This window comes from Raphanus sativus, chromosome 4 (assembly GCF_000801105.2).
Source record: "Raphanus sativus cultivar WK10039 chromosome 4, ASM80110v3, whole genome shotgun sequence".
NCBI classification, from domain to species: domain Eukaryota; kingdom Viridiplantae; phylum Streptophyta; class Magnoliopsida; order Brassicales; family Brassicaceae; genus Raphanus; species Raphanus sativus.
In genome coordinates this window covers 37,548,357-37,572,382 of record NC_079514.1, presented here as the reverse complement: position 1 = coordinate 37,572,382, position 24,026 = coordinate 37,548,357, and the positions used below count along the sequence as shown (strand labels likewise).

General features: G+C 36.2%; 2 protein-coding genes and 1 pseudogene across 2 annotated transcripts; 2 read left to right on the top strand and 1 right to left on the bottom strand.

The window, feature by feature from the left end:
- The first annotated feature begins 7,466 nt into the window (after positions 1-7,466).
- LOC130511340 (hydroxyacylglutathione hydrolase 2, mitochondrial-like) lies at positions 7,467-9,059 on the top strand (annotated as a pseudogene).
- A 1,340-nt stretch (positions 9,060-10,399) lies between these two features.
- LOC108829060 (delta-9 acyl-lipid desaturase 2) lies at positions 10,400-12,093 on the bottom strand. Its single transcript, XM_018602718.2, has 5 exons — positions 11,661-12,093; positions 11,401-11,541; positions 11,180-11,320; positions 10,972-11,078; positions 10,400-10,816 (listed from the first exon to the last, which is right to left on the bottom strand). Exons 1-5 carry the CDS (start codon positions 11,994-11,996, stop codon positions 10,618-10,620), a joined length of 924 nt encoding a protein of 307 aa, XP_018458220.1. The 5' UTR covers positions 11,997-12,093; the 3' UTR covers positions 10,400-10,617.
- Positions 12,094-19,422: 7,329 nt separating this feature from the next.
- LOC130511339 (uncharacterized) lies at positions 19,423-23,339 on the top strand. Its single transcript, XM_057008273.1, has 9 exons — positions 19,423-20,331; positions 20,399-20,887; positions 20,960-21,109; positions 21,326-21,493; positions 21,562-21,699; positions 21,842-22,386; positions 22,454-22,538; positions 22,602-23,055; positions 23,161-23,339. Exons 1-9 carry the CDS (start codon positions 19,423-19,425, stop codon positions 23,337-23,339), a joined length of 3,117 nt encoding a protein of 1,038 aa, XP_056864253.1.
- Positions 23,340-24,026: the final 687 nt, after the last annotated feature.

Here is a 24,026-nt window from a genome sequence, read left to right as displayed (position 1 = left end):
TGCCTTACTGAAACAGATCTTGGAGTCTCAGACTAGAAGTGAGAAGCATGTGGGCTATGAGCTGAAGAACCTTCACTCCAAGATTGATGGGAGCTACAATGAGCTCAACAACAAATTCTCCCACCTTGCTTCTTCTGTCAAGAATTTGGAGAATCAGTTTGCTTCCATGAGCTCCCACCAGAACCGCCAGCAAGGATCTCTACCTGGAAAGTCAGATCAAAACCCCAAAGAAGCAAAAGCTGTCACACTTAGGAGTGGTAAGCAGTTAACTCATGTAACCCTCACCAAGGATGCTGAGAAACAAGGTGAGGAGGTGGCCATCAACCTAGATGATGAAGTGGTCATTGTTGATGAGAAGACAGATGCTGAGATCTTGGAGAAGATTGTGAAAGCCAAGGGTAAAGGAAAGGTTGGAGAAGAGAAGAAAACAACAAAAGATGGTGAATCTGCTGCTCCAGCAACTGAGAGCTCTCCTGTCCCCCCTCCCTATGAACCAAAGCTTCCATTCCCTGGTAGATTCAAGAAGCAACTGCTACAGAAGTACAAGGCTTTGTTTGAGAAGCAGATGAGTGAAGCTCAGGTTACAATGCCCATCATTGATGCTTTCATGCTGATTCCTCAATACAGCAAACTCCTGAAAGATGTTGTAGCTGCTAAGAAGAAGGAGATGGAGGGCATGATGGTTCTGAGTCATGAGTGCAATGCCATCATTCAGAGGCTAGATGCTCCAGAGAAGCTAGAGGATCCAGGATGCTTCACACTCCCTTGTGCTCTTGGACCTATGGTATTTGAGAAATGCCTATGCGATTTAGGAGCTAGTGTCAGCTTGATGCCTTTGTCTGTGGCAAAGAAGCTTGGATTCACTCAATACAAGAAGTGTAGGCTCTCTCTGGTGTTGGCTGATCGATCAGTGAAGTACCCTGTGGGCATCCTAGAGAACCTCCCTGTGAAGATTGGAAGGTATGAGATACCTACAGATTTTGTGGTGCTTGAAATGGGTGAGGAGGCTCAAGACCCATTGATTCTTGGAAGGCCATTCTTAGCTACAGCAGGAGCTATTGTGAATGTGAAGGAAGGGAAGATTGACCTCCATTTGGGTAAGGAGAACATCCTCCACTTTGACATCAAGGAGAAAATGAGGAACCCCACTGTATTTGGACAAGCCTTCACCATTGAAGAGATGAATCCTCCTCCTGCTGATGATCACTTTGATGAGCTACCACCTGAGGAAGATGGGGTGTCAACTCCACTTTCTGCACCTATTCCAGCCTGATCCAAAGGAGGCAAAGTCAAGCTAGAGACTTAAAACAAGCTCACTTGGGAGGAAGTCCCATGAGTATCCTTGTATATATTGCATTAGTATTTGCATTATCATTTTATTGCATAAAACAATGGGAGAGTGAAGTTGTGTGCAGGGATTGAGCAGAAAGTCGGACACTAGAGCGATCTCATCGCAGCGACACCTCTAGGTCGCTCCACCTGGGAGCGACATGTCCAGAGCGAGATGCCGAGGTCGCTCGCGTCACACGCGAGTGGAAACACAGAAACTGACCGTGGAGCGAGGTCTCCGCAGCGACGTCACGAGGTCGCTCCAGCTGGGAGCGACATGCCGCAGCGACCCTTCCACATCGCTCCCGTCTCAGGTAACTGGAAACCTCCCTTCTCCCAGTTTTTCTTTACATTTTAGAATTCCATTGGGTACCTCACTCACACAGAGACTGTGTGATTTAAGTGTGGGGGAGGTACCAAGTATTTGATCATGTTTGTTTTCATGATTTTGAGTCTCATGCATTGCATATTACATCCTTATTTGCATTAAAAAAAAAAAAAAAAAATTGAAAAACACAAAAAGAATCATTTAGTTGCATCATTTGCATTTTTAGGATTGAGTCTAGAAGCATATAGGTTGCATTCATGCATTAGGGGGATTTCAACCTTGTAAAGAGCTCATGCTAAGTACTGAATTTGTTGACCTTTGTAATCATGACAAGTAGCTTGAGCACCCTTTAGAAAGCTTGTAAACTTCGCGCCTTGAATGCTCCACTTGAAACTCATTTGACTGTTGATACTCTCTCTTTGAAGCAAGCTCCTGTTTTAATGTCTCTTGCATATGGTCACTTGTGTACTAAGTCATGGATATACACACTTGAGTTGTCCCATCTGTTTTACCAATCTTTTTGACAAACTCAAGTGGTACTCCACTCCCAAAACCCATACCTCCTTTTTAAACCATCATTATTTGTTGAGTGAGGCCTCTTTGGAAAGCTTTGCATGTGCATAATGTTGAGAGTATTGGGAACGACAATGCTTAGTCTCCATTCTTGCTAGATTAGTCACTCTATTGTCTAGCTATAGGAAGGGGGTGAGTGTTGTGATTGTGATTTGGGAATATGAAAGGTTTGACTCTTTGTGCTTAAATGATTAGTCTTTATGGGATAAGTGGAGAAGTATCTAGCTCTTATTGTGAAAAGTCTTGGCCCCCAAATATAAAAAAAATATAAAAAAAATATAAAAAAAAAAAAGAAAAAAAAAAGAGAATAAAAAAGGGGCTAGCAAAGTTGTTAGGAGCTGAGATTTGTTTTAAAATTGTGAAAATCCCTTATTGATTTCAAAAAGAAAGAGTCTGATGTGAAGAATGTTCTTGGGATCTTTTGGTGAGAGATGTGAGTTGGGTTTGACATTGAGGAATAATTGAATATCTTGTGTGTTTGGGAAAGGGTAGAACAATGGAGATTGAGCATTGTATGCATGAGTTGATCCCTTTCTTAGATATATTATGTGTAATGTCAAAGCTACTTTGTTTTGAGAGTAAACCACCTTAAAAGATCATTTTGAACCTCTGATTTCACTTGCATTAAGGCTTTTGTCTTACCAAACCAAATGACTTGGACCAGTTGACCATGTGAGAGATGTCTATTGAGTTGCTTCATAAATGTTAGAGAGATGTGGATTTGTGGTTTGTGGATGCATGATTAATGAGTGTAGAGATCAAAGGAGCTGGGATAGGCTTAGAGAAGTTAGAGATGGATAAAATCTTTGCTCTTGCTATTTGGTATGATTATGCAAGGTTGTTAGGTTGAGAACTAAGAAGAGTTTCTTTTGGTTATGAGTTCCCACCTTCAAACCTCTTCTCCTTGGTTCTTGAAAGTTTACTTGTGGACAAGTAAAGGACTAGTGTGGGGGAGTTGATGTCTTGCATATTTGCATTGTTTTAACCATTCATTCATAAGCATTTGCATCATATAGATTAGGATTTAGACATGTTTAGGTTGCGGTTAGAGCCAGTTCTCTTGGTTTTCTTCTTCTGTCTGCGCAACTGGTCCTCAGTCCCATGAGGATCTTCCAGAATTGTTGGTAAGTGAGGGAGGACCCCGTTTTCGCCTTGGATTTCCAATCTCGTGAAGACAGAGGGTACAGGTGATGCTTCCTGAGGGAGCTCCAGTCTATCGAAGACTGTTGTTTTTGTTCCTGGAGGGCTTCTTTCGCTTGAAAGGTTTTTTCTAGCAGTCTCGATGATCCCTGCAGCAGTCGTTTCCATCACCTCATCATCCTCCTGAGACACCCGATGTTGGCGCGCAGCTCTCTCTATTGGGTCATCTACATTGATGTATTGTTGAGTCACTCTTCTGAGTTCATCTATGACGTCCTCTGTTCTAGGTAAGCCTGGAGAGTTTGGGAAGTCACACAGCGCTAAGTTCCTCTCCAGTGGTTGCGCTTGTCCAGCATAACTTGGGGGGGGGGGGGTGTATTATTGTCAATAGGCCCACTTTTGTCTCTTATAGTCACGTTTTGCCTTTGTGCAGGGACCTTCTCTCTTCATTGAGGTCTGTGGTTGGCGGCCTGCTGACGGCGACTTTCATCTCTCTGCTGGGGGTGGTGATTTCCCTGCCTAGAGGTACGCTGGTCACTTTCTCTGTGATCCTGGTTGGGTTCTCTAAGCTGCTGTGCTGGAGCAAGTTTGTTCTTGAGTGGGTTTCCGCGTGGAGGTGGAAGTGGAACTCTGTTTCCAAAAGGTCTCCTATGCCTGTCTACTCTATGATGGAACGGGTCTCTAGTTGGAGAGTATCTATTCTCTTGTCCACGGTGAGGAGCCCTTTGAGGGTCTCTGTCAGGGGCTTTGGAAGATTGTTGTTGGAGGCGAGTTGCAAGGGGGCAATCTTCAGCCAAGTGAGTAAGCTTGAGGCATGTTGTGAAGTGGGATTTCAGGTCTTCATATACGAAGGAGACCATTAGATCCTCCCCTGAATCAAACTCCAGTAGAGACTCCTTCAATAGAGGTTTTAGACCATTTATGGTAACCTGAAGCCTAAAGGAGGTTTTTGAGATCTGAAACTTCTCCAGATGCCCTAGTTCATGGGCCATGTGATAGGCCATCTTCTCATGCCAGTAATGGAGAGGTAAACCCTGAACTCAAATCCAAAAGGAGATCTGTGATGGAAAGGTAGAGGAGATTATTGGTTCCCATCGTTGCAGAATTACCATCCAGTGATGGTAATGGTAGGGTCTGTTGGTTAGCACCTTATCCATGTCTTTCTCGAGCTCAAAGCGAAACTGAAAGCAATCAAGTCCTAGGTCAGATCTAGTGCTGGGAATTTGATTCATTATCCGCGGGCCCCGCCCCGTTTGACCCGCCGCGGGGCGGGTGCGGGTCGAGTGATTTGAAAAAAATTGTTCGCGGGTGCGGGTGCGGGTCGAGTGATTTTAACGCGGGGCGGGTGCGGGTCGACCGAATTTAAACTGCGGGTACCCGCCAACCCGCAAAATTAAAAAAAAAAAAATCTTTTTAAAATATGATTTTTTTTAGTAAAAATTATGTTTTTATAATAAAAATAATAAAAAATACGAATATTTTTAATAATTTAATTAAAATATATTATTTATATTATTTTTTAAAAAATATTAATTAAAATAATTATTTTTATTATTTTTTATATTACCCGCGGGTCCCGCGGGTTACCCGCTAATTTATGCGGGGCGGGGCGGGTCTTATATTTTTTAGATGCGGGTCAAGCGGGTCGAATTTTTGAATCGAAAAAATGAGTCGACCCGCAGCGGGGCGGGGCGGGTCGGGGCGGGTCGACCCGCAAACCCAGCACTAGTCAGATCCAGTGATTTTTCCTCTCAGAGACCAGTTGCGTGGGAGCGACGATAGCAGTGTGTCGATTGGTTGTTCCTTTGCGTTGGTGATTCTGCCTAAAAGCGTCAGCGCATTGGATTGTAGTCAGTTCGGTGACATAGATAGCGGTACATGCATCCTCTATCGCAACGTTAACATAATACCAATAAAAAGACTACATGTCAGAAACTAGGATTTCAAATGGTTGATAATATAACTTATGAAACATGTGGAATTGTCAAACCAATGTAGCTGCATCCACACTAATGAAGTTAGTATTTAAAATTTTGTAATTTCATGTTTAACATTAGGCATAATAACTATTTTTCACGTTTGCATCCAAATTTTATGAATAGCGTTATAATAATGTTTATTTTTTTTTGCTAAATTATAATAATGTTTTAAAAGGTAAGCACATCGTGTATAACTTGAAAGGACTTCAAGGTCGCATTATTTTATATTAAATATGCTTCAAATTGAGTTATAGCCAAAAAAGTACACCAAAGTTAATAAGTGTATAGTATATATGTATGATGATCAGCTACAAGGGTATTTAACTAGTAATAGTAAAGAACTAATATGTGTGGAACTAGGTAGAGGTTATTCAAAGGACCGATCGACTGGAATTAAAAACGGATCCCTCTCAAAGTGAAACTTAGGTTGAATTTTTGTTTTTTTTTCAAAGGTTGAATTTTAATTTATTCTTACATATAGTTTGGTTTTAAATTTAAATGAGATTGGGGTTTGTTTGTTTGACTAGAGGATTTTGGTCTTGTAAGGTTTTCTTGAAGTTTGACTTTATTTTAGAAGAAACTCGGCCATAAACTTTTGAATAAACTCATGTTGGAATTAATCAAACAAGTTATACTCGGTTCTCCTTGGTTCTTATTCACACGATTCAGATAATCCGTCTACAAACCGGGTCGCAGACTCACAATGCCAGTTTAAGCTTGTCCAATCCTTGAGCATGAGATTGCCAGTACTTGCGAGCAGAGTTGAACCTGATATTTCAGGCGCTATTCAAAATAAGAATATCTATGTAATATTTTTCTATTTAAAATATATATATCTTTGAACAAAAACTTAATTTAAAATTTTTATTTTGAAAATTTATAAAAAATTTAGCTTAAAATAATAAAAAGTTTATTAAATATTTACTATAAATTTATCAATATGCAAATTATAATGTACAAACTATTTTTATATTTTTTTCTCTATATCTTATATTTTATATATTATTATATTATTAGATTTGTGGAAGTTTCTTTAGTCCAGCGGTATAACTAAGAGTTTATTAATGCTTATATATTCCGAGGTCTAGAATTTAAACTCTACAATTATGTAAATTATGCAAATTATTTCAGTAGAGTGCATAACGTATCATCAGATATAAGATTAGATCTTATAGGATGGTTTGGAATAATGGAGTCAGACATGTATTTTTATAAGGTGGTTGGATTGTTGACCGTAGAATCATCTATGTAATATTTTTCGTTCATATAACATAATTAACCCCACATTAAAAATTATAATACTCTCTCTGTTTCAAAAAGATAGATGTTTTAGAATTTTCACACTTTTTAATAAAACATATTAAAACTTAGTTATAAATGCATCGTTTTCTGTAATTTTATATTTCCTATATTTTTAAATCAATAAAATTTTATGAATTACAATTAATGTTTTTGAACTTCACAATTTTTCATTATTAGTTGCCAAAAATTGTATTGAAAATATAAAACATTTATCTTTTTGAAACAAATTTTTTTTTCTAGAACATCTATCTTTTAGGAACGAAGTGAGTATTAAATAGTAGCCCACATAATAGGGCCCCATTGAAATGTATTAAAATGACTGTCGTCAAACCCGGTTCTACCTGCGAGCAACAGAGTTACGAGTAACCAATGACATAAGTCGTAAGGAGTGTTGGTGTCAATGAGGGCATTAAATCCAGCAGTCAGATATTTCACACTAATTTAATTGTTTAACCAATGACATACGCGTATGTGTAGCCCTGGTATCGATTATCCAATAGCAAAGTATAACTTTTTCATTGTTTCATATTCGCATGCGTGTGTAGGTCAACCAAACCAAAACACATTAAGAAAACAAGTTTAAAATACATATACTGATATACGTCGGCTTTCACCGTTTCACGACTCATGATTCATGTGGTAAAGTATTTAAGAACATTGATTATAAAAATCCTTTAGATTTTAAGAAATAAGTACATATTTATTGAAACACCCCGACATTCTTCATATAATATATATATATACAGTAAAATCTTCGTAAATGTGAAAAATAGAACAGAAATCATGTGAAGTCTAAAACGAAATTTAAAAATTACATGAAAGGTGCTTTTCCAGCCAAGCCTATTTGGATCTACTTTGAAACTTGAAATAAACCCTATAGTCGTGAAGACGTGTCTTACCTGAAAAGCTAAGAGATTTAGCAACAAAACAAAATGAAGAGGTTTGATGGCGTCAAACTGTAAACATGTAGCTTTCCTGTTGGCTCTTGTTTGATTCTCTTCTCTTCTGCGTCGAAGTAGAATGAAATAAAAGTGTAACATTTCTCTGTCTTTTTTCACTAATCTCAGAAACTAACAAGTCAGTCAACTGTGTCTGTGTGAGACAGCTTCATCTTAAAGAGGGTCTTGTGTGCAGACTGATGAAGCTGGTTTCTTTACCTCTTAGGACTTTGCGTAGTGCTGGTAAAATCTATTTGTGTCTAATTTCGGCAGTGTCTCCAATATCTCTTCAAGGCAGAGTGAACTAGTGTGTGTACTTTTGGACTAATCTCCTAGCCTAACTTCTTTTAATACTAATTTGATCATTTGAAAAAAAAAAACTCATTCGATCCATGTTTTTCGTTTGTTTCTTGAATGTTTATGCTGCAAGCCCATTTAGTAGAATAATTCTCTCGTGTATTCCGTTTTCAGGTGCCTTGTCTCGAGGACACATATATATGCTTACATTTTGCATGATGAGGATACTGGTATAGTTGGGGTGGTTGACCCTTTTAAAATTGAAACTGTGATAGATTCGTTGCAGAGAAGTGGTAGAAATCTTATATATATATAGTGAACATACATTATCATTGTGATCACACTAGTGGTAAGTGGATACGAATTCTCTATCAATCCTCATTGCGCTAGGATAATTTTTAAGAAAATGATCCAGTGTTCACTTTTGAGATGTAGGTGATTGGCTCAACTGTGGATAGAGACCGGATACCTGGAACGGATGTAGCCTTGAAGGATGGTGACAAATGGATGTTTACTGAAGTCCATGTTATGGATACTCCTGGCCATAATTTCACATATTAACTTTTGAAGCTTTGAATGTTATATTCACAGCTTGTTTTTGCATCTCTTTGTTTGATTAATATATACCTCGATTGTATTGAGAAAATATGAGAGTTTTATCATTAACTCTTTAGTTGCTTCTGGCATTTTTGGTTAAAACAAGCAGTAAATGAACCCCCAAACCCAGGTTCAATTCCCCCAATGGCCTTTATTTTTATATTTATGAACCCACATAAAAAACTTTCTGGGTTCGCCGTTGTGCACGATATACCTCTTAAGCCTCTTTGTCCCCCTATTTTTTAATTTTCTAATTATATTGATTCTCCTTGCTGGCCATATCAGCTTATACTTTCCACGATCACGAGCTATCTTCTCCGGAGATACCTTGTTTAGCTTATCATGTGGTACACTATTTGAAGGTACCGGGTATCCGTATGAAGGTAAACATATGTCTCTTTCTGCTTAATAACATTATATTTTGGATCAAAAGTTTCAGGATCAGTTCATGTATTTGTTAATCCTCTGCAGATGCTTGCTTCTCTCCAAAAGAGCATATCCTGGACCTTACCAGATGACACAAGCATATACTTTGGTCATGAATATACACTGGTCAGTCATGTTTTGCTTCTCTAGTGTTGGTAAGAAGCTGTAACTAGTCTATGAAAGGGTTGGGTCCCAAATGACTTCAGTTTGATTTTTCTTGTGCAAAGTAATTCCAAGTTTGCGTTATTATAGAGCCAAACAATGAGGTAGTCCAGTCTTATGCAAAATATTATTTTCTAAATCATTTGCCTTATTAAATATGATTCACTGGCGAAAAACAAGAGTGCCGACTTCAATGTGATATCAAAATAAAATAAAATTTTAAATGAGAATGTGACAAAAATAGTCTTTGATACTGTTTTGATATAGATTTATATGCCAAACAGACACTGTATAAAAGCCAACGAACTCCAAATTGTATCCGCCTTTGAAAAAAGTCTCTCTCTGCTTTTCTTCTTTTATAACTTTTATTTCGTCTACATATATATATGTGAGATAATAGTCACACCCAAAAGGAAAAAAAGTAGTCACACATGTATTATTTTAACAAAGACAGAATGCTATATTATATACTCTCAATAAAAAGACGATATATTTCAAATCCAAAAAGGTTAGTTGTCTTTTGCTTTTCTTCTTTCACAAATTTTATTCCATGTTCTATAGCAAACGACGCTAAGATATTCTTAGACACATATAATAAAGTAGTCTCACATAGAGAAAGACAAGCCAGTACGAGCATCTCCCAAAAACATTATATAATTTCAAATATAAAGTTTTTCATTCTTCAAAAATAAATTTCAAATTTTCAAATTAAAAATTTAAGTAGTGAAATTTCAAATATAGAATATCACAACTCAAAATTTCAAATTTCAAATTTCATATTTTTCATTGCATTTTAATTTTTACATTTACATATTATATTTATAAATCTTAAATATGTTGTCATTTAATATTTTTAATCCTTCAAAATTTTATAACTAATAAATATTTCAAATTTGATTTTATAATCTTAATTTTAAAAAATACAATTAAATAAAAACTTTAAAAGAAGTTTTTTCTTCAAAACTAGATTTAGATAACAACAACATTATTAAAATACTTTTCTAAAACAATGTAGTATTTTACTTTTTATTTAATATTTAATTATGTATTTCCATGTAAAATTATATATTTTACTATACTATTTTCTTAATTAATATTTTTATAATATATTTATATATGTGTTATTTATTTATAAATTTTTATGAATTTAAATTAAGTATAAATATAGGAACTACCACGTAAAATACAAATAATTTTAAAATTAGTTTTAAAATTTTACTTTTGGAGAAAACTGTCTGAAATCTTAAATATAGAACTTGAAAAACTCAAAATAGATAATGCTTTAGTAGTTGTTCTAATAAACGTATTAGTTGCCTCCGCACCGAGGATTTATGAGTACCAAATTACGACAAATATATTAATCAACTTGTTCCAACACAAACACATCGGAAACGTTCATTGAGTTTACCCAAAACTTCAAAGTAAAATAAAAAAAATAAAAACAATAAACTCTTTTTAGGACTATAAAAACAATAAACTCTTTTTAGGACTAGAAATTATTCTAATTACATAGAATTAATCTCTCCTCTTTTTGTTTTCCCGCAGTTCAACGAACAATAGCCATACGACGTCGCTGAGATTCCGTTGGCAGTTTCACGTCATATGCTAAACCGATAATCTCAAGAAACCGGACAATGTACCAAGAAATGTCGATTTGCCACCATTCGAGACCTTGTCTAGCTGACGACTCGAACGCATGGTGGTTGTTGTGCCAGCTTTCACCAAATGAAAATACAGATAGCCACCTTCAAAAAGACAACAGCAACAAAACAAAAAGATTTAACAATAATGCGTTCTTTGGTCCCATTAGCTGTCTACAATTCACGTGTAGATTAATATTTTTGAAATGTGACAGATATGATATTCGATTATTCTTGATTCACACCAAACATTTACATACCAAACATTACGAGAAGTGTCATTTGTCTTCCAAGTTCGAGTGCCCCAGACATGACACAGTGAGTTTATTAGACAAGTCACGTGCACCTCCAGTGCTGCTCCTACCCCCTGCATCACCCACCGGTCAATTATACTTTAATTCTATAGTACTATACTACAATAGTATTTTATTTTCAACAGAAAAGAGAGAGAGAGAGATTCATTTTTACCATTCCCCAAGTAACGAAGGACATCCCACCGAGGTAGAAGAGAATTATACCAAGTCCTAGAATGTGAAACAGCACTGTCTTTTGAAGAAACCTATAGAACCATTGCCTCTTCAAATCGTCCACGTTTGTCCTTCTTCCACACTACATTCATCCATTCATACATAATGATTTAGATCTTTTGGTTATATAAAACAAATGACTTGTAAGATATTGAAAATAACCTTTGTAACTAGATATGCGGAATCATAAATCCATAGGAGATGACTAAACCAAAAGCCTTCCTTAGGGCTATGTGGATCTCGTTCTGAATCCGTGAATTGGTGATGATATCGATGAGTACTCACCCAATCAATCGGATCTCCCTATTAAAAAAGGATTATAATCAATAAGTAAATAAATAACTAATTAATATTAAGATCTAGAGATCTAAGACCAAATTGAGTAAATAATGAAAACTATAATTTAGTATATTGATATGGACCTGAATGGCGAGAAGGGCACAATAGGCTAAGAGATACTCCAGCCATTTAGGGACTTTGAAACTCCGGTGAGCCAAGTTCCGGTGATACGACACCGTAATACCGAGACCACCAATCGTATAAAACAAAAAGGTAACCCAAAGTGCCGACCAGCTGAAATAAAACGGAGCCAAGAGAGCCATAGAATGCACAAACAATGAAGCCGTGAGTTTGAAATAATCTAATCTTCTCCACTTTCTTTCCCAAAACACCCATCTCTGCTTCCTCTTCTCCGCCTCTTTATCCGGTGATGAAGGATCTTTCCGGTGGTTCTCCTCCACCGTAGTTGTTACCGACATTTCTAGATATCCTTTCTTCTTTTTAGGTTTCTTTCTTGTTGAACAACTTTTTTTTCTAGGGGAATGAATAATGGAGAGGAGAATAAAAGTGAAGCTTTCCTTTGTGATTTATAGTCTTATGAAAAAACTATATTACCGCAACAAAAATCGTATGATTCAGTAAAAGAATAAATATCATGATATTTGTTTTGAAGTTTGACACGTTAGGCGCTAAGGTGTAACTTACATGCACTAGTGGTATATTTCTTTTCTTTTTTTGATTATATACTTCTCTTTCTAACCACTAAAAATATTTATTGCTTTTAATTTTATGTTATTAATAACGTAAAGTTTATTTTTAGATGCTAAAGTATAGAGGAAATGGCGACACAAAGCTTTAAAGTATTAGTTATTTTTTTTATTTAGTGATAATAATGTAAAAGTTATTTTTAGATGCCAAAGAATAGAGGAAAGGGTGACACACGGCTCAAAATTATTCCTTGACTTATTCTTCTAACTGTTGATACTTGATATACATTGCTCTATGGATGTACGTAATTACAGGCCAAAATAACGTTTAGTAGCTGGAGACAGTTATCGAATTTCTAAGTTTTATTTTTTTTTCTTTAAAATGAAATTCGAATAAAACCAACCGACTACTACTGAGCATATACCTTTTCTTTTTGTAACAAAGCATATGCTGTTTTGAATCGGTTCTTTTATAATTATTTTATTGGAAAATATCTAAATACACCAACTCATTGTCTCGATACAAATATTTATTTATTTTCGTTGACGATAAAAAATATTATTCGTTATATACACAATCTCAGTCCGATAATACATTACTTTAGTGTTGTTCCGTTTTAGTACTAAGTCAAACCGTACATCAAGTTTCCATTTCCAGGTCATAAATATGATCATTCAATTTAGTACACAAATTTCATATATGTAAACAAATATACACAATCTCTACAAAAAGATTTGACCATCCATACCATAATTGCTCGACATTTTTTGAATACGGAGAAAATCATTTATGATTTCTTAGCATACATAAAAAGCGAATAATTGTTATATTATTTACCAGGGGATTAGCCCCCGGATTTTTTTTGCTTAAATTTTAATTTTGATTATATATTTTTGTGTACAGCAGTCTATTGACATCTCCACCAAATGTACAACAGTCTATTGACAATCTATTAAAAGAGCAAAACTCAAATATTGATCTTTTTAAGAAGTACATAATGTTATCTTTTTTTTATTGCTGTATAAGATAATATATAATTGTTGGAGGTGTTGCGTGTTATTATTTTTATGGTGATAGATGATAATAAAGATGAGTTTTTTACAAACATTTCTTTTTATAAAATTAATTTTCTTTTACATGAAAGAGAATGTCTTACTAGCTTCTTGGTAAAACTTCCTATTTTCGTCTTTGAAAGAAACCAATAATGACACGTTGTTTATTGAAACTTTCTTAATGATCTAGTCTTCTCTTGCTATATGAACACACCTACTTATCTAAAGTACTTGCTGGGACTTTAATCACTTTCATACATTTCCAATCAAGAACTTATGAATAAAGGAAACTCCATGATTGATGATTTTGATTATGCTAGCTGATAACTCTGTCAACTGTCTATTGACATCTCCACCTATTTATAGATATAAATATCGAGAAATAGGAAGGAGAGATGGGCGAACCCAACCACATATACCATCATCACCTGCCACCTATCATCTTCATTGCTACAAACTCAATAAATCAAATTCTCATTGCTCACCATGATCTGCATCTTTTCTCTGCATTCTCTTGCGCAATCATCTTCTTTCACTGCAAACGTCCCCAAAAACGCTAAACCATACAAATTCACGGTGTTCACTTCTGTAATATCAAAAACCTGTAAACGTATAACCACCATGAGCTCACAAAGTAAATACAAATATCATAAAATCAAGCAACAACAATGCAAGTTATAAAGTTTCTTTCTTTTCATGGTAAGAAAAATTGTAATTTTTTCAAGTACCAAAAAAATTTGACACAAGAATCTGAATTTTTAGAGCCAAAATAATGTTTTTACCAGTTATAATCAAAGAAAGATAGAACACTAAGAATCTCATAGCTCTCAAACCCACAGAGATTCTACTTGTACCATATACTTTAGAATAGAATGGTTCCATTCACAATATAAACTCAAATCCAGTAAAGTAGATTAAACCCTCTTCATATAAGAACAGAAGTAGCGACCCAGAAATATAATTAAGTTTATTTAAACCAACATAAATCTAATTGCAAAAGTATGGTGAGCTCAAAAATTACGATTTTCGATCTGATAAAGAAAAACAATACAAAAGACAGTGGCATGTTCTTCGCTCATCAAATGTTTGAACTTCTCTTTAAGAACATGTTAGAGTTTATGATTAAGAATAATGAAATTATGAATTTCACGATAAAATTACTCATATACTTATAGTTGCAGATTCACCATCTAAAAAAAGATGATAAATTTTATGTGAAATTGTGGAAAGATTGGAAGATAGATTTAATTAGAAGGTTAATGACAATAATTGAATGCGGGCAGCTTCGTAACGGTGACGGCCTTCTAAACATGTGAAAAGAACAAAAAAAATTTTGATGCATAGGATGGCTTCCACGAGAGATTAGCCAGCAATATTCGTGATTGCTTAGAGCTTTATTGTCTGTAACAACGACTGAAACCCTAGGAAGACTTTTTCGACAAACAAACTATTGAATTTTTTTTTGCTTTTAAGATGGGAACATTTACCTGATCAAAAGCAGAAAATTTTGCGATTTGTCTTTATAGATTTAGTCGATTTTCCTATCAAAATCAAACACCGGTAGATGTCAAATTAAGTTAACAGAAACTATTAGAGATATGTCAGGCCGGAAGATGTGTATCTTACGGACCAAGATTGTGAAGCCCGTGAAATCCATGAAGACCCTGAAGACTAAAAGGAAAGACTCGAAGAGCAAGTCAACCTCAATATATTCTTAGCATATTTCCATTACGTGTTTAGGAAAGTTAACATTATCTAGTGTCAACATTATGTTAATGTTAGCACTATATATATGGATCTTGTATTCTTATATTCATCACAACACAATAATATATCATATTCTATTCTACTTTACATGGTATCAGAGCAGTCGATTACAGATCAAAATTAAAGCTTCCGCAAGTTTTAAGATTTGATGATTATGATCATCGGTGGTGTTGACGATGATCAAGAAGATACCGACGATGAAGATGACGTTGCCACATGTGTTTTGAGTTTTCGTTTTTTTTTTAATCTAAGTTAGTGGTACGAATTTTTATAATTATTTTAGGTGTTACGTTTTCAAGTTCAATAGGTTTATTAATATGGTTTTGAGTTCATGTGTCTTTAGTTAAAGTCAAAATATCATGGGTTGATGTCTAAGAGTTCATTCGAAGATTCTTTAGAGGAAGTGGGTTTCACATGGTTATTTTTTATCTAAGTTTTTCTATAGTTTAGAATTTCTTAAGATGTTTGTTTTTTTTCCATAGTTTGGAAAATTTATTGGTTATAGTTTAACTATTACGGGGGAGTTTTTAGTTATGCTCATGTTCTTAGGTCTAGTTGTTTAGTCCAAATTACGGACTGTCTGAGATAGGACGATTGTTTCTGGAGCTGCAGTTGCGCCCACGGGATGTATTCCCATTGTCAAGACCAAAGAAGAGCTGAAGTTTTCATCCCCTTGTCTAAAGTCAAAGTTTATTTCCGAAGGAATCTACTGATTTGTTTTCCTCGACATAGTGTCCACGACATACGTGGTCTGCTTTGTGATTGCAGATTTGCGTGTTGCATCCCACGTTTGTCGTGCGGGGGAGTATTAGAGATATGTCAGGCCGGAAGATGTGTATCTTACGGACCAAGATTGTGAAGCCCGTGAAATCCATGAAGACCCTGAAGACTAAAAGGAAAGACTTGAAGAGCAAGTCAACCTCAATATATTCTTAGCATATTTCCATTACGTGTTTAGGAAAGTTAACATTATCTAATGTCAACATTATGTTAATGTTAGCACTATATATATGGATCTTGTATTCTTATATTCATCACAACACAATAATATATCATATTCTATTCTACTTTACAGAAACATAAATCTAAAGCAATCACTAACACCAAATTTCTGCCAGACCAATAACAAATCAAATAATTTCATGAATCTAATAAAACAAAACCCATTCAAAAGCTTATACGAATGGAATAATCAAGAATAAGATTAACCAGAGGCATGTTAAACAAGTAAAGAATTCAGAGATAAATACATGCTCAATGAGAGGAGTGCAAAAGAGATGTTGTGAAGAGCTTGATTGCTAGTAGAGTGTAGATTTAACGGTTTCAAATTCAGATACCATTGTCATCGACATCTTAAAAACAATAGAACCACCATTTAAGCAAAATGTTGAAGATTTTTGTCGAACCTACTAACTTGGAAGTGGGCATATGCATACGCTTTGCTGTGTACATGCATGAAACAGAAATTGTGGCACAACAGAAGATGAGTCAATTTCGCAGAGAGATGAATCAACAAACATAATTTCGACAAAATTTGACTTATTTAAATGCCATCATAAATGATTACGAGGTTAGGAACGAGTCCCAAATTGTAAACTCAAGTCGCCCAAAATAAAGATTTGTAAAACGCACTACGGTCCAGCATAATTCTTAAAGAGCATATGTAGCAATTTTCCCCTGTAGAAAAAAACTTACTTTATTGTATTAGATTAGTTTGGATGTATGTTGCTTGTAAATGGAGCCGTAAAAAATGTCGAGGTAATCACATAAAATTATATAACTTTAAATGATTAAAATATCACTCACAGTTTAAAAGGATTATAGTTTTGTAAATTATGTAATAATTTTTTCACCAAAAATTATAATTGTTACGACTTTATATTATCTATTTATTTATTTTTAAAATCACAACAATATATCATTTAAAAATAATTATATATAATATATAATAGTATATAGCTAACTTTTACTTTAAGTGCTATTTACAAGATATGCTGTTTGAAACTTTGAAATTTTTTATAATTCATTTAAGATACTAATAAAAAATAATATTAACTATAAATCAATGTTTAATTTCAATTACAATAAATTATGTAGAGAAAATATATAAAAACATCTCACCAAGATTTCAGATTTTTAAACAAAATAATGTATTATTTTAATAACAAAAAGATAAAAGTCACTACAATTTTTCAACTTCAAAATTTATATAATAAAAAAATTATCGGCACAGACGTTTGAGTGAAAGTCTAGTAAAAATTAAACAAATAGAAAATAGAGAATGTCAGAGAAACAAGTTTTCAAATAACAAACTGCAAAATATCCTGTAGGATTTAAATTAGGCAATTGTCATGTTCTGAGTGGTTAAATTTTTAAAAAAGAAAATTAGTTACTCAATAAGTACATAACAAAATAGTATTATTCTAAAGTTAAGAACTTTATTTTGGGTACCAAACCGATGAGAGTGCTCTAAAGAAAGGTAAAATTTTAGTAACCTTGTGGCCATTTGTTCTAATGTTCATACCTTTTAGTAAAATGAAACGATAAGTAAAATATAGTGAATGTTGAATCAAAGATAATTATATTAACAGATCGTAACTTTCACATGTTAAGATCTGCTATGTAAACATAATCATGTGGCAGAACTGTGAGCTCTTATTTATAATTCAAACGATTTTGAACAATTTTGTTGCGAGTGTAGTTCATCACAATTTATATAACAATTATATGTGTATACTTAAAAGGGAAATTGCAGCCCATAACTATAACAAACGAACAAAAAAACTTTATAACCATAGCATAGCAATGGTTACGATACAGACTATAACATTCTGTATTATTACATATCTAGCCCGGCCTGCGCGTGAAATTTTGGTGGGCCCACAGCCTAGTATTTTCTCGAAAGCGGTTGATTTGGAAACTGAACGGTTTTTTATTCAAAACCATTACACGAGACCAAAAAAAAACTAAAGAAAGTTTCTCTGTGTTTGCCGGAAAAAGTTTACGGCAACTGAAAGTAAGGGTTACGGCAGCGGTGGCGATTGACGGTGGTTCGGTCGATTAGAGAGTGGAGGAGCGATTAAATCAAGGTACAATCACTCGATTAACTTGTGCAATTTAGTCTACTGTTTAAATCTAATTGCGAGGCGGCTTCAGAAGTAACTGTTTCCGAAACTAACGAGTGAATTTTGGTCCGCAGTGTAGCGATTTGAGGAGGACGGGAATATCAGCGGCGGTGGAGGTGAGTACCGAAATTTTCTGTGTTCTCTGAATAGTATTAAGGGTTCTTGGGTGTGTGTTTTTGGGTTGTTTTTCTTTTCGTTGTCTGTGTTCTTTGATTCAGCATTTAGGGTTCTCGTGTGTGTTGGTTTGCTATGGTTTCCATAAGCGACTGAGACATATGGAAACAGATACACTTACTATACTACAATATGTTACTATATAGTATAGTTTTGGTAGCGTTGGTTTATGGAAACGCCATTGCATCTGCCGAATGTTATTTCCATACTATATGATGCAAATACTTAGTGTAGGATGCATATTATTAATTGATGTTTGCTTTACCTTGTACTGTTGTGTTGTCTGTTGGGTTGGCTTCGTTTCCATAACTAAATTAGTAGATTTTGAAGAGAAACTAACTATAATATAATAATAAATTGTATAGTATGGGACGAAAAGTATTGTAACTATTGTTGTGCGAAGGAGTACTACGATTTATTTTTGCCTTACTATTTGATGAATATATATAGTCTAGACTGGCGATCACAATTTAGGGTTAGCGATTTCTGTTTCTGATCTATGTGATGCAACTTAAAAGTGTAGACTTTTGATCTCTGTTTGTAATATGGAACACCTAAAATTATTTATTTGCATTTACAGTATGGAAGAGTTTGGTTTATATGGAAACAGATTACCTTACTATACTATAATATGTTGGTATATAGTATAAATTTGCTAGCGTTGGTGTATGGAAACTCCATTGCGTGTGACGATTGTTATTTCCATACTATATAATGCAAATACATAGTGTAGGATGCATATTATTATTTGATGTTTACTTTACTTTGTTCTGTTGTGTTGTCTGTTGGGTTGGCTTCGTTTCCATAACTGAATTAGTAGTCTTTCAAAAGATACTGACTATACTATAATAAATAAATGTATAGTATGGGACAAAAAATTTTGTAAATATTGTTGTGCCAAGGATTACTAGGATTTATTCTTTCCTTACTATTTCATGGATATATATAGTCTAGACTGGCGATACAATTTATGGTTAGCGATTTCTGTTTCTGTTCTATTTGATGGAACTTAATAGTGTAGACTTTCGATCTCTGTTTTTAATATGCAACACCTAAAATTATTTATTTGCATTTACAGTATGGAAGAGTTTGGTTTGCCAGAGCGCTTGTTTCAGACGGGGTATGAACCCTCGGGGCGGAAAAGAATAAACAACTACTTCAATTTGCGGTGGATTGAAGTTGTAAAAGGAGCACTAACGGATGCTCAACAGGAGTTGTTGGCTGAGTCGCAGTTTCGCCAGCTAATGTTGATGGGAGGGCATACATTTTCAGTGATGTTTGCTCACCAGTTATTGTCCCGGCAGTTGGTTACGCGGAAGCTGTATGAGCTGTGGTGGTTGTTTGCAGGGAAGCCTATACGATATGGTATTGGAGAATTTGCTTTAGTGACCGGACTCAATTGTGGGTTGCCTCCAACATCTTCTCTTGGTGGACAGCAATTGGTTAAAGGGAAAAAAAAGGGTAAAGCGAAGGCAAAGCAAGTTGGTGGGGATGGAGTCATGTGGAAAACGTTGTTTGGCAGTGAGGAGACTATCACTCCGGATTGGATCATCTCCAAATTGGCACAAAAAGAAAAGTATAAAGACGAGGAAACCCGATTGCGTTTATCTCTTCTCCTTCTTGTAGAAGGTATTTTGTGCCCAACCAGTGGTTCAACCCAGCTAAGACCTGAGGTAGTAGAGATGGTTGGTGATATTGGGATGTTTCTAGAATATCCCTGGGGAAGGGAGTCTTTTTTGTTAACGGTTTCAAGCGGAAAGATAAGGTCGGCAGGACAATTGGCCCAAGACACCCTTGCCATACAAGGGTTCGCCCATGCTATGGTTCTAGTCACCGTGTGCAGTTGCCCACAAATAATTGCAGATCCACGTTTAGGGGAAGATCTGGTTTCTGATGATCTTCCGATTGAAGACATTGTTGATGGAGTATGTGCGCGGTCTGTGAAAATAAATATTCTGACTGTGCAAACCCTTGAACTAACCGGTCAGGTATGTGTTGCACACTATTTCATTTTCTCCGTTTATGTTGAGGTGCTTATTTGTCCTGTACATGCAGGCTCCGGTTCGTTCCATACTATGCGAAGGGTCCGACATCCCACCATTGACAGCTGAGAAGGACGATCTACGAGTCAATCACATGGTCTCATTGATTCGAGATAGGTTCCCGTTTGAAATCAATACCTGGCGTGGAGGTGTTAAGGCTTCTGATGCAAAGCAATCGAAAGGGGTTGGAGGATTGGGAGCGTCGAGTTCAGAAACAGTTGGGCAGCCTGCTGGGAATGCTGAGGCCGACCGGCCTGAAAACGCCAATACAGAGGGGCTTGCAGGAGTGTTTGATGTATCTACGCTCGCACGTTTGGTTGCAACCGAACTACATGCCCGCGCTTTACCCATTGTAACAAGCTTAAAAGAAGGCATATGTGGCGAAATTCAGTCCTTAAAGGATGTCCTTTTAGGCTCTTCAGTGCGTACGCAAGTTCGAGGAGATGACGTCCGCCCTGTTTCTACCCATCCTACGGTCCCTTCTGCCGTCCCCGAGACGATGGTTCGTCGCTTTTATACTATATAATAAAAATGGTATGGAATTGTTGTTTCTCACCCTAAATTACCTGTGCAGACAAGTCCTGGCGAGAGTGGTCGTTTATCACCTGGTAGTTTATCACCGGCTTTCCCTGTCGAATCTCCAGAGGATGCATCACCTGAAAGGATGTCCAGTCCGACTGAACGCGATACTGCTTGTATTGAGGATATAATTGCGGAGCTAGCTGTAAGTGCCGTGTATTTATCCTGTTTGTAGAGTCTCAACGTAGCTTGTCTCGAGTTTTGTTTCCATAGTAACGTCGATTATTGCGAGACCACATTATTTAGTCACTATTACAAACTAGAATACTATACACCGAAATAGTATAGTATAGTAACTTATTGACAGTGAACACTTATTTGAAGATCTTACCGAACTTTCTACCGTTTTTGTCATTTTCAGGCTGTTTCTGAAGCCACTGAGAATGAAGGAAATGCCGAGGCTGCCATTGGATCAGATAAGTCCTCAAATGTGGAAAGCCATCATGTAGTTTCCGATCCATCTTTGGAGATCGCTGTTGCTCAGCTTCTTATACGTGGGCCTCAATCTGCTGAGATTCCAAACGAAGAGGTAAGTTTGTTCCATACTATTTTGGGATCAATAATAGTATGGAACTTACCATTTTTTTGTCTTTGCAGACTGATTCGGAAGCCCCTGATAAAGAAGGACATAGCGAGGGTGGGACAGTAGATATGGAAAGTGATGTTATTGTTTCCGATCCAGCTTTGCAGGTCGCTTCTGATGCGCCTGAAACATCTGGGATTGGTGGAGACAATGTAAGATTAATATATTTTAATTTCATACTGTACTCGTATGGAATAATAGTATGGAACAAACTTACCTGAAACTAAGCTGTTCTTTCTTTCCACTTCTGTATTGTTAGGGGATAACTAACAATGTGAATTTACATTTTCGCAGGCATCCCAGGGTGTGTCCTCAGAACAACAACTCAACTCCGATGTGACAGACCAACCAACAACAGGCGAAGTTGGTAGCGAAAACATTATTGACGGTGAAAGGCAGAGGCGGTCAAGCAAAAGGGCTCGATGCCCGAACTCCAAATATACGCCTCCTCCACTTCCTGTCAAGAAACAGAAGGGTAAAAAAGGTGGATCCCGTGCAAAACAAGTTTCGAACAAAGTTCCAACAATGAAGGAGGAGGCTTCCTCTGCTGCTACCACCAAACCAAAACAGTCTGGTAAAGAAACGAAAATGCCAACTATTCCTGAGGAGCCTTCACCGGCTGCGACGTCACTAGCAAACCCATCGGGGTCTCTTGTTCCAGAAACAAAAAAGCCAGATATTCCTGAGGTCCCTTCAACTGTTGCGACGTCCCCTGCAAAAACATCGGGATCTTTTGTGGCAGAAACAAATGTTGGCCCTTTTGTTGGTCGATTTGCACCATGTGTGCGCCCTAATGCATTCCGTGTAGCCGGTTTTCGCACCGTTATGCAGACAGCAAGGTATCATAACATCATCCTTATTCGTACAAACCTCTAACCACTAATATTTATTATGTTTTCCGTGTAGGGAGTACGATATAGGGGAAGGTGTTACCGTTGACAATACGGTTTTCCAGTCCTTTTTTGATTCAGCACAGATGCAAACACCAAAGGTAATCTCTGTAACTATATATTTTCACCGTCTCAATTCGCCCCTTATGTTTAAATTTCTACAGGCCGCAGACATGGTGGTAACATTTATTCGAAGGCGCCTCCGTGTTGCGGGGATCACAACTTATGATTTTTTGCCAGCATCTTTTGTGGAATCCCTTCGTCTTGAATACCAGCAATTCTGTCGTGTCAAGGACATAGGCAATTTCAGCTTCTCCAATATATTCGCAAATCCAGGGTTCCCTAATATGACGTGGGATGCTAAAGTCCAAGTATTATACTTCCCATTGCAAGCGGACAGGTGGCATTGGATTGGTGTTGTCGTTGATATAGCCAACTGGAGCATTCATGTTTTAGATTGTAACCCGTCATGTCTTAGTGACGACAAGATCGTAGCCGTCTTGAATCCGATTGTCGTTCTTCTACCCCTACTTATAGGGCTTAACAGCGGGAAAGCATCGGCCGAAGGTGCAATGCCCATAAGGCGTCTTGATCTCTCATTGTTGTGTGAACAAAGAGGTACGCTACTATCCATACTATTTTACCCGCATATATAGAATAGTTTGTATTTCTGATTACTTTAGATTGGTTGCTCGTGTTGACGGATTCTAAAATATTTTGCAGAATTCTCTTGTATTGCATCGATTCTACTTATGGAACTGCATGCCAGCAATAACATCTCTCAGGCAGCACATCTTAACGCGGAGGCTCTTGCACTTGCAGCTCAGACCTATGCAGTTGAAGCTTTTGGGACATTCAACCCCAAATATTTGGTTGACTTTCCGGTTTCCCCATCCAAATAAATACTTCTAATTTAATTGTCTGTGTGCCTGTTTATTTGGACCTCCCTCTTTGTCAGTTTTTTCTTTAAACCTACTTTCTCCAAACACTCTACATTGTTGCTATGTTTATTTCATTGTCATTAACGGTATTTTGGTTTTCTTATGTGGTTTGTGTTAGTAACTTTCGTGCATCCGTTCTGATTAATTACTATGCAGTTATATGTCTGCTAAACTATTTTGCATGCAACTGTTCCGCAGACTATGCCATATAAACTATAGTATAGTATGTGGATGCCATTATTCTAAGTTTCCAGATTTCAATCCGCATTTCTATTAAATGTTCATCCTACACATGACATAGGATATTTCTGTGAATTTCGCATACCCAAATTCCAATCAGGCGATATCCCATATATATGTTGTTGTTCCTCTATCACTGAACTTTTATCAATTCCACTATACTATATCCTATTTGTAGTATCGAACATATTATGATATGGGTTTAGCCATTGGGATTTCGGTTTAGCCATGGGATTTTGGTTAAGAGATTGGGTATATAGTATTCGGTTTGTGTTTAGGGTTTACGATTTGGGTTTACGGTTTACCATATGTGTTAAAGGTTAACTATATGGGTTTAGTGCATTTGGCATTATGCTTGTTTGTTAGTTTCGGACTATACTATACGATGGTAATAGTTTATATTAAAGT